General features: G+C 35.8%; 1 protein-coding gene across 1 annotated transcript; it reads right to left on the bottom strand.

Moving 5' to 3' along the window:
• Positions 1-1,277: 1,277 nt before the first annotated feature.
• Positions 1,278-15,531, bottom strand: LOC129254254 (mitochondrial inner membrane protein OXA1L-like). The gene is made up of 9 exons (XM_064115724.1): positions 15,154-15,531; positions 11,383-11,583; positions 9,948-10,158; positions 9,333-9,476; positions 8,348-8,433; positions 7,653-7,817; positions 5,027-5,131; positions 3,599-3,761; positions 1,278-2,887 (listed from the first exon to the last, which is right to left on the bottom strand). Exons 1-9 carry the CDS (start codon positions 15,223-15,225, stop codon positions 2,709-2,711), a joined length of 1,326 nt encoding a protein of 441 aa, XP_063971794.1. The 5' UTR covers positions 15,226-15,531; the 3' UTR covers positions 1,278-2,708.
• Positions 15,532-16,022: the final 491 nt, after the last annotated feature.

Raw genomic sequence — 16,022 nt, 5'->3', positions numbered from 1 at the left:
TCACATATTCATTAACTTGTAGATTAGCTGGTGATAAGACTTTTACTGTGTCAGATTAAAAATACTGTAATGATTTGCCACTTAAAATAAGACAGCCTCCATCAGTAGCAATTTTAAGAAAGCAATTTAAAACCCATCACTTTCGTAGTTAGTGGTTCTAAGATTATATAATTCTATTTGTTCTAATTTCTTTAACTTCTATTTCTAATTAATTCATTGTTGAGCACTTTGGGCCTAATATGAAAAGCGCAGTATGATAAATAATATTAATAATATTCATAATGAAAATAGTATGAACAGCTTTATAAAACACCAGAGACCCTTTTCAATGTCCCTGCTAAATTCAGTGCACCTGATACATACCAGAGTTTTAATACCACCTTTGTTATTTCAGGCCAATGTGACATTGGATTGAACTCTACATTTCAATTATATAATCATATCACCTTCAGCCCGATCATTTGAATATTCAGTTCTGAAAATGTCAATGGAATTATTGAAACAGGAAAATGGCCATAAAGGTCCCAATATCAAATGGTCGGTCATCCAAACCGTTGTATCGCGATAAATACTTTTCTCCCAAGCCTTGCAAATCTTTTATTGCTAGAAAAATAGATGGTATTTAACATTCATATCTTTCATTTTACACAGAACCAAGATTTGAGAAATCGCATAACAGCTACATGCTTGTAATTTTGGTTTGAGCAGTTTAGATATTCCCCGTACGAAGACGCTGACCGCATTTTCAATAAGCGCGATCAGCAAAATGTCTTTTACGTGCAAAGTCAATGCATGCAGATACAACGGGTTCGCTGAACGAGTATTTGCATATTAAAGGGCATTTAACAGTTGTTTTCTTTGGTACAGTACGCGATTCCAATGGGTTTGCGCATTTTATCAAAAATTTGTATGGCATTGCCTTGCCTAGAAATCTAACCATATAGAGTAGGTTTTGCTCTTTCAATTTCTGCAAAAATCTCAAAATCGAGATTTTGACCAAAACTGATACGATACAATGGTTTTGATGAATGCTGACGAAATGCATAAAATAACTAGCTTGAGAAAACAGTGACAGTAGGACATTATTAAAGAGATTTCTGTGACTGAAATCTTTGAGGTGATTGATTTGCCATCATTATCTCCAGTGAAGCCTGAAAATAATTAAATTTGTTGCATAAGCCATTTGACAAAATGGAAACAGTCATTACTTCACATAAAATGCATTTTAGCCAACAATCATGTGACAGAAAGCTTAAATCATACAATAGTGGTCAAGCTTCTTAAATATCACTTCATTTTAATATCACTTATTTTTGCAAGACTTTCAATCCATACATGTACATCTTGAAGTTTACCAGACATGAAAAATGATTTCTCTATTTAGGGAATTGAAATACCTGATGAATAATTCTGTAGGGAAATTGATTTTGGTGTTAATGTTGAATGAAGCATTTATAAAATATATTCTCACTGATTTAAAGTGGCTCATTGCACTCAGCCAATCACATACAAGCATTTCAATAGCTTATAACAGTTATATGGAAATAGGCTTTGTGAAACACTCCCATGAATTTGAGAGAGTTGGAGATAATCATTCAAGTATTGAGAAACAAAAGCATCATTTAAAAATTAGGCAATCAGGATAGTTGTTTTCACAAAATTTTCAATATTTAGATAATGAAATGGGCGTATTTGCATTAATCAATGGTTATCATCTAATACTCATGATTTTTTTGATTGGTGGTGCCCCCCCCCCCAATTTTCTTTTCCACATAGTAAAGTAGAATTGAGTGAATCATGCTTGACTTTATTCAAAGCTGCATGTGTTTATGTTGGCCATTTACTGGTAAATTGCCAATTTGTCTACTGTCAACTCGTCTACTCATCACATTGAATGCCATTCGGTCCAATAATCACTTCGTCTAATCACCAGTTCATCTACGAACATTTTAGCTCATAACTACTTGGTCTAATGCCAATTTTTTTTCAATCATTTCACCCAATTAACACATCCAATTAGACCAAATGGTATATGGACTAAATGGCTATTGGACCAACTGGTTATTGAATGAAATGTTGAGTGGACGAAATGGCAATTAGACCATACGGATAGTAGACAAACTGATGGTAGACCAAATACTAGTAGACGAGTTGATCATTAAACCAATTGGTATTAGCCAAATGGAAATAAACCCATTTACTTGACTATAGCAATACAATTTTCTTCATAAACAAAGAACCAGGATGATCAGAAAACTTCCTTCTCCTTAACAATTATCTTAACAATGTATCTTCAACATATTAATGGTATTTATTAATAAAAGATCACAAAGTATGAAAAAGTAGGGGATCAAGTATTGCAAAACTAATGGCTAAATAGCTTTGGAAAGATTTGGTCATAAAATGCAAATGCCAATATAGTAGGACTAGCCATTTCAGCTTATAAGCTCTTGCTAGAATACTCCCCAGGAGTGGAGAATGTGCACATAAAATGCGGGTAAGCCAGAATCCAATGACGGGGGTCAGGATATATCTGTAAAGGGCTAAAAGATTGATCGTTCTGATGTACTTAGCACAAGAGCGAAATAATAGCATCTCAGCAACCCTTTACTCCATGAATCACTGATGTCTGGTAAATAACTATTCTCTCATAAAAAAAGTTCATAGTCCAATCGTTTGAATCTGTTTAGATTCAGCAGAGTATTTCCTCATCGTACTTTCTTTCTAATCTGTTTGGGAGGTGCTTGGTGACTGGAGCTTGATTGCTGCCTAGTGGGGTCAAAGGTGAATGTCTGGGGTACAGGGCCAGTTCCTGCTTCCTTCAGCTTCTTCAGATGTAGCTTCTGATTTTGCTCTACATCGTAGTTTGTCTGAGCATTCTCAAAACCTGATGCAACAAAGGAAAAAATCAATTAGTTGAGTTGAGGTTTAACCAAATTTTAGTCTTGAAACATGCTGAAAAACACTATCAAACTTAAAAGACTCATAATGTGCTATAACACAAGGCAATAGCCAAAATGTGTATTGCTCGATTCCGCATGACATAATTAAAAAACAATTTGGGATGATTGTTGTAAATAACAGAGAAAATATGGCAAGTAGGATCGAATCTGGAAAAAAAAAAAATCTTGGAAAAAAGTAACATTGTTGAACCATGCCAGTGACCTCTGGGTGACCTGGGCTCCATATGAGACATCTACCACCAAAGTGTAATCACAAATAGAAAATGAGGGCAAAGTTATGGGCCAGAATGGAAACTTTATTAAAAACTTTAACATTTGGCCAAAAGGATTGTTGACCCCTGCTGGTGATCTTTGACCAATGGTGACCTATTTTTAATTAACCTAATTTGTATCTTTCTTATATGTTATTGGCCTTATGACTTTGTCACACAATGACAAGGTAAATGTCCAGCCAAACAAATGAACATTTAAAAAAAATCACTAGTAATGACGTCTAAGAGACAGATCAAAGTTAAATGCTTCCCTTGGAAAAGACTCAAATAGAAATGCATATTCTATCAAGATTTGTTTTTCATTTACAGGAGTCATATCCAAATAGAACATATATGAGTAAGCATAAAAGAGGAAGATTCTACCTTTTTTTATTCCTTTGAAGAATCCCTCTTTCTTTGGTAGATCCTTTGGATCATGTTGAATCTTCTCTGGGATGTCAAGGGCTTGTCTTACTGCTGGCAACCTCAAGAGACCAACTTGAAATACTGAGAAGAGGTTGGACGTCAACCAGTAACAAAAGACCGCCTGTAAAAAGATGATAAACATGGAAACTGAGAATACAGTTCGGCAACAGACAAGCATTTAATGATGAAATGGAATAAAATATTATTGGTTAACAGTGTTCAAGTAACCAGGCATTTCTTTTGCCTACGACTACCCTATGATTTTTCTTATGACCAGCAGTGGCTAACATCCCCTCTATATTTTGAGGTTCATTCCATTTCTAACTTGTTCTTTGCATTCCCCTATCTTCAAATCTTGGATCTGCTTTTGGACAAGTCGTGACTAAACTGATCATTATTTTGAGATAAGGATCATTTAGCAATAACAATAATCAATATTGCTATTTCATAAAACAAGCAATACCATACTCATCATTTTGTTCTGGCATTAGTATCCCCCCGAGCCATTACCTTCAAAACAGTCCCACCATCATTGGCCTTGCTTTGGGCATTAGCACCACTTAAATGCCTCAATTGCATGGATTATTTATATATTATCCACTCCCAAAACTGTTCCAAATGTACTTTGTATGGGTAATTGCTACCAATGCCCTGACAGATGTGTAAATTACGCATTTCCAAGAATACCTGCATACAATATGCTCGAAAACTAACACAATAAAATAATACTAAATTTGCTATTTTAATGTTTTGTCTAAAATCCATTCTGTACTCAATCTTAACAGAGTGTTTAATTAGAGAGCGAAGTTGGCTCAGTCGGTAAAGCGTCTGCCTATCGAACCAAAGGTCGTGGGTTCGAGTCCACCCGGGCCAATGACTGAAGCCTGCGCTGTGTCTAAACGTCTCTCCCCTGTTCCATAGATGCAGGCTCAGTTACAGTGGAAAACACTCCATCCCTCGGATAGGACATGTAGAGGAGTCACCACCTTGCACGTTAAGAACCCACTGCACCATTGATTCGTATAAGAGTAGGGGGAAAACCCCAGAGTAGTGGTCCACCTGCATTCCCCCAATCAATTATATCGGTAGGAGAGACCTGTGGGTCATAGTCATTCAGTTCACATTTCACCTCCCAGGCAAAGGTGACGTCAAACAAATAATAATAACAAATAATAATAAATAGATAATAATAATGTCACCATTACATTTAAAGTTTTCAATGAATGTAAAATCTGAACCAATTTTTTTCTGCTAAGGTCATTCCACAATAAAATCATCAAGAATCACAGTATTCTGCTCCATCAAAGCAAGTCATTACATCTAGGTACATAGCTATGTAAAGTAAAGATTATCTCTGCCTTTCAAATGTGTCTATTCAACACTAACCTTTGGAAGTGAAGCAATGAAAGGAAGGATGACAAAAGGCATCACTCTAAGAACATTCCTCATCTTCTGAGCTTGAGCATTACTTACACCAGCCTCTCCTCCTAGCTGAAAGAGATAAATAACTAATCCAGGTTAGGTCTGATTTCATGTCAACTATGTGCCATCCAGAGGAATAACCAATTGAATATGAAAATTACATCTTGACATCGGGACCCCGTTGCATAGAAGTAACTATAATTATAGTAACTTTACCATCCTATGGTAACAACCATAGAATCCACCCCAACAAAAAGATGATTTGAATAAAAATCCATAAAGCATAACACTGAAAATTTCCCCCAAATCAGATACAAAATGAGAAAGTTGTGACATTTTTAACTTTCGCTTAATTTCACAAAACAGCTATATGCATTGCCAGTTGGTTTGCAAATGAGGGAACTGATGACATCTCTAACTCACTATTTCTTTTCTATTTTATTATATGAAATATGAAATATTCTAATTTTCTTCCCATTGTCCTGTGTAACAAAGTTTTATTTCTCCCTGAACATGTGGAATTACCATTGTTTAACATTTTATGGTTCAGTCAAGTTGGTCCTTGTAAAATCTGTAAAAATTGAAATACTGTATAATTCAAACAATAAAAAACAAAAGAAATAGTGAGTGAGGGACCTCATCGATTCTCTCATTCGCATGTGACTAAATTGTGCATATAACTATTTTGTAAAAAATAAGCAAAACTTCAAAATGTCATAACTTTCTTATTTCTTATTAACTAGGCGTTGTGGCGTGCGCCTGTAATCCAAGCTGTGGGGAAGTTACAAATTGATGCAGAGGTTCGAGGTTCGAGCCCTGGTCACGTCTTTCGGATGGTGACGTTAAAGGTCGGTCCCAGACGTAAATAATCATATCTGATTGATACACGTCTGACAAAACTCATATACACACATTTTACATCCGATTTTGATGAAATTTCCACCATTATGCTTGTCTGATTTTACTCTATTGATTCAACACTTTTCTGAGGTGGACCTTTAACTGAAGTTTGATTGGCTGTTGACAACAATAGTAACTTTTAAGCAATTAAAAAAAAGAATACTTCACATCCATTCTTGGGCCCTTCTTCACTTTTCTGATTTGATGGCAGGAAAATGCTACCATTGATTAGCAGAGCTGCGTCCAGAAAAAGGTGTGAAATGTTCTCTTCTCCAGACTATTCTCCAGATATCAATTTTTTTTATTTAGTTAGACAACAGGGGATAAAAGGTGCAATCTTAAATTACTAAATCAATCAAATTTTTTAGTGCAATCAATCAAAACTGATCAACATGACAGATGAGATATTGCAGACAATACCATATTGACATTTGTTCTGGCAACCATTGATATCATGGAAAATGTCATGTGCAAGTAGCCACATAAAAACCTTCACCTCAAACCTAATCCTAAAGCTATTACAGGATATTCTCCTAGCATGCATTCTACGGAGAGACCTTGGTGTTTCATAAAGCCTTTTGTAAGTTGTAATAATGATAATATAGGGTATTTACATTATGTACATATCCACCTTGGTAGGTGCTACTTGTGCTCCCATACACATGACTGGTGCCCCTGTTTATGGATGCTAAATCATATTCTCGACTATTTTGATTCATCTTTATAGATCAAAATTCTTGTTTTCAAGCAAATAAATGTAGTTTCTTCTTTGTCAAAATTAAACAGCATTGAAGGAATTCATTCAGACGATGAAAGTACGGGAAAAATTGGGGCACACGGACACCATATAGCACTAGAACAGTATATCAGTAAAAGAGATTTATGAAATACCACTCTTGTCACTAACATACCTGTCAACAATAAAGCCTTGGAGGTGAGATTAAAATGGGATGACAGAGGATGAAACTAGAGACATTCCTACAAAATAGTACAGGAAGTTTTCACAAAAATATGGAGAGTGGTTGAAGTGATGCTCTCATTCAATTAAATTCAAGTCTGTCCCTGTTAAAGGGGTCATCTGGAATGATAATAACTATATCTAAATAGAGTAAATTTCACGGAGCAAAATGCTGAAAAATAAAGTTTTTTGAATTTGAAAAATTAGAAATATTTTTGAAGTTATATACACATCATCATGAAGTCATTACATTGGGCTGTTGATGTCATGTCCCCACTTTCCTTTTTCTAATGTTATTACAGAAAATCATCAATATTTCATATTTTCTACATAAACATGTATGTCTCCCTTATAATGAAATAAAATACAGCAATTAATATCTAATGCATTAAATCAGTTATCAATCCAATTTTGTTAATGCTTGGAGGACAAGATTTAAATAAAAACATGATTTCATATCATAAATATCAAAAGATCAAGTGGGGATGATGTGACATCACCTATTTGCTCATTGAATATTTATGAAGACATACAAAGAACTGTTTCACCCAAATTATGAAAATCTTTAAAATGTCATCAATTTGGTATTCCTTTGCCAATTTTGATGAAATTTTCTTTGGTTTGTTTGTCTGATTTTTCTTTATCTAATCAAATCATATCATTTTCAGCCTTGAGTACCCGTATAATAAATAGAACAGTTTGCAGGTATGCATACATATCTGTTGAATTTACCTCCATGACAACAAACATTGACAGACTCGCAATGACTGGTAGTGCATAGTATGGATCGCTTGTGGTTAGATCGGTAAACCACCATAGACCTCCTGTCTGCATGCTCTCCACAGGGAGGGTTGCCATTCGACGTAATCCAATGAAGAAAGAAATAAAGATGGGTGCCTATAAAAGCCATGATAGAAACAATAGAAAACAGAATTGACTTATGATAATACACCATGAATGAATGGTTGTGCTTTTAAATGCCTATTGAGCAGTCGTAGATTGATAAAGTGCTATATAAAAGCCAATTATTATTTTCATTAAATAATGAGGTTTGAGGTGTAGTATCAGGGTTGATTAATGGTACACCTTTGATTAGATGAACCAGAATATAATCCTTGCCATTACATTGTTTTTATCACTATGAAAACAAATATATATATATATTCAAATTTTATCTCCCTACATCATTAGAGTATTTTCAGGCAGAAAACAAAGACAAATAAGCTTGAACTTGAAAAAATGCTGTATATTTGTGGGAATAAAAACAGTATAATCATCTTTTCCACTTTACCATTGTGTGTAGAGATAAAGGTTTGGATGACAATTATTTTTATTATTGACAAAATAACCATTATAAATTACTACAAAAAGTAATGAAAGATGACACCCAATCTATTTTTATTCGACAAGTTGTGATTTTGACGAACCTGAAGAAGGATACCAGCAAAACTCTTGAGAGGATTTACATCATTCTTCTTCATGAATTGCTGCAATTCCATACTCTTTCTTGTCACTAATAACAACAAAAAATTGAATATTTATAAATCATATTTTATTTATACATAAAAATTAAAAAAAAGCAAAAGAGGGTGAGAAAGTGGAAGAAAAGGAGTCCAGATAAAAAGAATGATCATTGAAAAACAATGTGAAGGAGGAGGCAGACAGGGAAAGAGAATCAGAAAGAATTCAAATATGTAAGGAAAGATACTTGGAATGTCAAAAAAGGACAAAATAATCAATGCATGAAAACTATGAAACTACAATATACAATAATGTCAACATCAAATACCTAGTTCCAATTCACATTAAATTATCAGTTATAATGTCAATCAAAGGAGTCTGATACATTTGCTCGTTCCCTTTTGTTTTTATGTATTATTCAGAGGTTTCCTTGATAAATCACATTATTTGCACAAGTGGGGCAAGAATATTTATGGTACTATACAGATGTGGATGTATAATAGTCTAATGGAGTTGGTGGTAGATTTTTAATTTGTTTTTTATTGTTTGAATTATACAATATTTCAATTTTTACAGATTTGACAATAAAGACCAACTTTACTGAAACATAAAATGTTAAACGATGGTAATTCCACATGTTCAGGGCGAAATAAAACTTTGTTTCACAGGACAATGAGGAGAAAATTAGAATATTTCATATTTCATATGATAAAATACAAAAGAAATAGTGAGTGAATGATGTCATCAGTTCCCTCATTTGCATACTGACCAGGATGTGAATATGACTATTTTGTGAAATTAAGCGAAACTTTAAAATGTCATAACTTTCTTATTTTACATCCGATTTTGATGAAATTTTCTGTGTTGTGCTTGTTGGATTTATCTCTTTTTATTCAAATCAACTTTTTATTGGGGTGGACTTGTCCTTCAAATAATGAATTATACACTTACTCTCAAACTGATCTCCACAGGCTTTTGCATCATTCATCTCCTTTGATAACCTCTGGAAAGTTGGCATACAGTTATTGAGTCTGATAGTATATTTCTGATTCCTTAACATGAGTGGGAATACACATGTTCTCACTATTAGAGTTCCTGTTTGAGTAAAAAAAAAAAAACATCGACTTCACACTTATACAAATTTCCAAAAGTAAGCTTTGACTATGGCAGTGTTATCACTACGGTGGTAATCGCCAATCAGAGAGCGCTCCGCCACTCAATATTTTTGACCAGCATTCAATGCAATACCCGCACATCACTGAATTCCCCATTGACAAAGAAAACAAAATAAAAAAATAAAATTCTTAGAATATAAATATCTGAAAACCGACTAGTTTTAGCACCCTGCCCCCCCCCCCTGAACCATGTCAAGAAGTAAGGCAATCAAATTACCACAATTCAAAAGTCCTGACCTAATTATTCATCTAGCAAGATATCTGTTATCTGTAAATTAGATTGTTACTGGCTTGTAGAAAAATGTCAGTACAAATTTTACACACCAATCTAAATCAGAAAAATAATTCTAACACCCTCTTAAGAAGATTGTAAGCTTTACTATTGACCTACCTACTATTATAGAAGCCCACCATGGCAGACCAGCTGATACATGTAACATTTCTAATCCTGACTGAAGTAAACCAATAGGTGTATAGCCTCCTAGACCTAGCTCACTGAAAGGTACTTCACCAACAGGCTGAAGGATATCTTGCGCTGTGCTTGCTATAGATCCAACAGAGGCTGGATCAGTAATCTTCTCTAAACCAGCTGTACTTCCAAGCTATATAACAAAAACAAACACACACACACCAGAGAACAAACAGAATGAATGAGAAAGTATTGTATATTGATAAGATGATTGTCAAGCGATCTGCTCTTACACCAAACAATTTGATTGATACTTCTGAATTTATTGCACAAGGTGGTTCACCGTCACGAACCACAGGTCTCGCCTGATTTCGCGATCAATAAAATATACAATATGATCTTTTGACCCCTAGATAACCTTTGATCTTATCATCCTCATCAAGAACACATGTGTGGTATTACCAAATGATTATTTGTACCAAGTATAAACATTATTAATGCAGATATAATGAAATGAGAGCAAATGGAACAAAATCTTTAACATTTTGGAACAGACTAACAGACTACAGGAAAAGTGATTACTAGGTCTCTGCCAAACTTCGTTCAATCCAAACAAAAAAATTGGACAGATTAAATGTCAAACCTTGGCAGGATCATTTTTGTGTTGCTACAGCAACCGCATGCCTGGGCTAGGAAAATTTTGCTGCAGTTCTTGTTTTACTTTTCCAGTAAATAACTTTCACTCTTTCCTTTGATTGGATTCATTTTTCAGTCTGCACAGAGTTTTTCTCATGCACTGGTCACTTAATTGCATAATTACTACTGGTACGTCATAATGGGTGTCACCTTGATGAAACTCCATTACTTGTCAGCTCTACAATAGCTATGTGTTAGATGAATGTTACAGTAGCTATGATATGAACCTGAAAAGGTTGTTGTGATGAATACAGGGTATTTGAGAATATTGGCTGTATAGTAGAGGGCAGAATGAATTCAACAGCACCAACAAATGCCTCTTTTTACACATACATAAATATGACATAACAAAGAGATCTATCAGTGACTTGAACTTAAAACGATTCACTATCCATTGTCACTAGTAGAAGAGGAAGTACACTGAAAAAGTTAAATATCCCTGATCCAAGCAATATTTACATTTAGCTGCTTACTAAATGTACAATAAAACATTTTTAAAAAATTAACACGTTTGGTACAATGGGGAATCCTTGATGGAAGCCGAGTTTTTACTTTGTTGTGATCAGTAATATGATGAGAGAAAATTCTACTTCTCAAGGTTACATGTAAATCATCCTAAAGTTATACTTTTGCATTACAAAAATGCATCAATAGCAACTTCTTCATTCTCTAATTTTTTATATTTTCATTCTCAATGTTTCTTTGACGGTAAATGACTAACCTGAGTTAGAGATTCTGTGACAACTGTCTCTGTACTGTTCCATCTTCTCCCTGTAACTAGGTCTGGTATTGAGACTATACCAAGTCTCCTTCCAGCTATCAGAGATGATGTATTACACCCTACTACTCTGTGTAGTCTCTGAATTCTGTGTCTACAGATATGTGTGCTGTATAGCTTTACTGTGTGCAATGGATGAGCAAGCTGCATTTATAGTGAGCAATACAAGGAGAAAAACAAAAGGAAACAAGATATATTGAAAACATTCACCCAGTCAGTTTATTGCTTTTGGTTATAAATTGGAATTTTTTAAATTATTTATCTGAGAGTTGGCTGATAATATCATGCTTTTGAATTCTTCTCCGAAATACAAGTAGGATGGTGGGAGTCGGTAGTTTGCCTTGACACTAAAAGAATATAACATCACCTCATTTTCTTTGGGATTATGCAAAAAATATCAACCATTAAAACATTTATGCTTGGAAATAATGCCCATCTTTAATCTCAAATCACCCTTGCCCCAAAAATGTGTGTGTAGGGAGGGGGAAGGGACAAACCTTATATCTACACAGTGCCACTTGCTTACACATACGTCAATCTGCATGATTCTATTCAAAGACAAGCAACAACCATAATTCATGTGCCGTCTTTCCACAGATATATCAGGAAACCTGATATAACATTTACTTGAGATGTACATACATGGAAAGATATTTTTGTTTAATCTGAGTCAAAAATAGTATGTAATAATATCAAATTTAAGGTATGTACAGGGCTTAAAATGCAGTCTCCCTCATTACCTCAGGTGATGGTTCATGTCCACTCCACTACACTTAACTACACTACCGCTACACAAAACCATCCAGGTCAATTCATACGAATTAATATATTGATTCATTAAGGTGGGATTTTGGGGGGTCTAGTAGATTAATTGATGCAATAACATGAACTTACCAGGAATCTGTAAGACGTAACTGTTTCACTCGTCCATGCTTCTACATGTATCAGAATCTGTGATTTATATCATATATAATATCTTGGCACATTATAAATTCAGTCGATTTGAAAACACTGCTTCCGCAATTGCGAGTATTGCCGCAGCTGCCGGCAACGCATTCTTGCGATTGCAATGTTTTTTCGAATCGGCAGTGAATTTATAACTTGCAAAGATACAGACTGTGTGGGCTTTAAATCACCAATTTTGAGACTGATAGAAGCATGGACAAGGAGTGAAAAAGATGATGATCACTAGAGTACGTCTTATAGATTCCAGGCAAGTTCACGTTTTTGCATCAATTATTCTACTACTTGTACTAGACCCTGAAAAAATCCCACCTCAATGAATCGATGTGTTAATTCCAATGGACTGACCCTGATGGTTTGTATAGCAGTGGCGTACAGATAGGGGGGAAGGGGCTCTTGCCCCCCAAATTTTTCACGACAAAAAAAAAATAGAAAGACAGAAGGGTGAAATATGATATTCTTTTCTGAATATTATGTCAAAATCTATTGTAACTTTTTACAAATTTTATGTGATATGCCATATCTAGCCCCCGTATGAATTCGCGTTCACCAAATTTGGATTCGGTGGTGAATACGTGAGGGGTACTCCGAACTGGCTTCAAATCACTGATTTTGAGACGTTTACAAGAAAGGGCAAGGCCAAGGAGCGAGTCTGTGTCCGATAGTAAGTTTAATCACTGTAGAGAATGCTTAATGTTAGACCAAAAGCTCCAGACTGTTATATTGGTTGTTCCGCTGAACTCTGTTGCCTTGGTTCCACTCACCAATTACAGAGACCGAAGTTCTAATCTAACTCGATCTGTATGGTAGGGGGTCCTAAAGCTGCGCGGGTCCTAAAGCTACGCACCACTCATCGCGCAAGCAGTTTTTAATGGCAAATGCGCACTTTGTGTGGAATTGTGACTGCAGAGTGACGAACAATTCCAATTCATTTTTTTTTCAAGAGGCTGCACTAAATCTCTAAATGCAGAGAAAACCAATGGCCGTTTTGGAATTTCGGAGTTATAGTCACTTTAATTTCATATATCCTATAATAATGTGAACATATTTTAGAAATTGAGGCACATGAAATACAATTTTTTTGCATGATAAATCGAGTGCGTAGCTTTAGGACCCCTTCTACATCGGGCGGCGAAATCAAGAGGTGTTCGGAAAACACAGCGGGATTTTCGTATTAGTGAGTTCTGTGATATTTTCTTCTTGGTCAATGATCTTTAGAATATGTTCCACAAATTAGTGAAAGATAATTTGTTCAAATATTGAAATTGGCATATAGCTTTTATCATTTGAAAACAAAGTGCGTAGCTTTAGGTCCCCCCATCATACAGGGACTCAATGGCCATATGTATTAAGTTCGGATAAACCAGGGAAGTGGGAGTTGCGCAACAGCCGAAGTCATTTTTTTTTTCCTTAAATTTATGTTAATTATGTCCCGTTTTGGTGCATTTCAGGCCAAAACGGTTGGTCCAGTTCTTTTCATATATTTTTATGAAATAAAGACAAAAATCGATGAGCCCCGTCAGGGGGATTTTGCATTGTTATTGGCGGCTGCACGATCGCAAGCCATCTGAGTTGTGATGTGAACGAGAAATAAAAACAGATAAAAAATGTTAAAAACTCCTCGAAACAGATGGCTGCAACTGCAAGCTGTCTAGCATAATCATGATGATGTCTGTTTTTTACATGACGTGTAGGCTTTTTTTACCAAAAAGTGACAGTTTGTCACTGATTTTTGAGAGCGAGTATTCATCGCCCGATGGTTCTGGTAGGTGTAGCGGAACGGAGGAGGCCCGGGGGGGCCACTTACATTGACGAGTGGATACCATGCGCGACCAAAAAAACACGTAAAAAGGATGTCTTTTTCAAGATAGGGCACGTTACGTACGTAACGTGATAAGGGTGTCAAAAACACTAAAATAATGAAAAAAGGGTATCTATTTCGCTAGGAAAGCTACGTGTTTAGGGTCAAATTTGCGGGGATGATAAAACAAAATTAAAATGTTGTATAAGGATGTCCTTTTTGCCCCAACACTACGTGTTTAGAGCCCTTTTTTAGAGTCCCGATTTGCGCGAGGTGAGGAAGATGGGGTCGTACGATACTATAAACCAAATGGTGTGTAAATTAGGTAAACTACGACCGACGGATCCGTGACACAACAATAAAATATCGCTGTACTTGTTTAGGGGTTCATTTCAGGGAATACTTGCCAAGAGTATAGTTTTGTTTCCAATACTTTTTAAGGGTAGGGTTTGAGACGCCAATACTTATACTTGTTAAGGGGTGCATTTTCAGAACATGGAAAATACGTGTTTAGGGTGCTTTTCGAGACCCCGTGGTCGCGCATGGTATCCACTCGTCAATGGAAGTGGCCCCCCCGGGGGAGGAGGGTAGCGGTACCGTAGACAGCTGGCAGCCGTCTGTTTCGAGGAGTTTTTTAACATTTTATTTTTTTTTAAATTTCTATTTGGTGAGTGAAGCCAACGGAGTTCAGCTGAACAACCAACATAACAGAGACCGAAGCTTTTGGTCTAGCGGTACCGTAGCCTGGGCGTAGTGAAGTGTAGTGGAGCCTGCACGAACCATCGCCGGGGTACTTCAGTCCCAAACATTACATTTTGTGCAAGGAACACAAACTAGATTCAAAACACATATGAATAAATACATTTAAACTAAGCTCTAAATATATCAAACAACTTGCGTTAATCATAATCATACTACAGCATATGGAAATCTTCACGTTAGTTACTTACCGTCTCCTGGCGATGGAAACATCTAGCTATCACGAGAAATGAGGCACGTTTGTTCAACACCTGCGCTGCCATCTTGGAATCGATCGATGAGTTCTCAAATACCCCCGGCCCCCCCCCCCCAAAAAAAAGTAGTAGGGCCTACCTATACCCCTTGCAGCTCAAAACTATGTTGGCTTTCCACCCACAATAGAGATAGATAGATGATAGATGGATGGATAGATAGAAAGACATGATAGATATATTGATTGATTGATAGATAACTATAGATAGATGGATAGATGATAGAGAGAAGGATGGATAGATAGACATGATAGATAGATAAATTGATTGATTGATATAGATACTGGATAACTTTAGATAGATAGATGGATAGAGATAGATTTGTGATACAGAGGATGGGTATTAGATGGGCTTTTAAACACAGCTACAGGAGACAGGAAAAATAAAGAGATACCAAGGGACATAACGATTGTAAAGGTACCTTAAACCTATCTTAGGCCAGGGGGGGGGGGGGAGGCCTCGATCAGAGTCCCCCTCTCATCGATTCGGGCAATATTTTGGCCGTGCGAAATTTTTTGACCGCGCCGCTCGCTGACTTTTTACTTTCAAGTCTTGCACAACTTTTGAGACCAATTTTGCATCACCCGGGTACGTGGTTCCGAAATTACACAACATTTTATAAGTGCATGTCAGACCAAAAATTGCTCAAAAACATGATTTTGTGTACAAAGTCAATGCAAATTGTGTTTTCAACCCAAAATCATAAATGTATGATTATTTTTAGTTTTGCTGGTCTAAATGTATTAATTTTATGCTCTTTATGATCTCAGAAGAGTCCCCAACAAATTTCATTGAAGAAATAATGAAAA

The sequence above is a fragment of the Lytechinus pictus genome, chromosome 2 (assembly GCF_037042905.1).
Source record: "Lytechinus pictus isolate F3 Inbred chromosome 2, Lp3.0, whole genome shotgun sequence".
NCBI lineage: Eukaryota > Metazoa > Echinodermata > Echinoidea > Temnopleuroida > Toxopneustidae > Lytechinus > Lytechinus pictus.
This window is presented reverse-complemented; position numbering and strand designations above follow the sequence as displayed.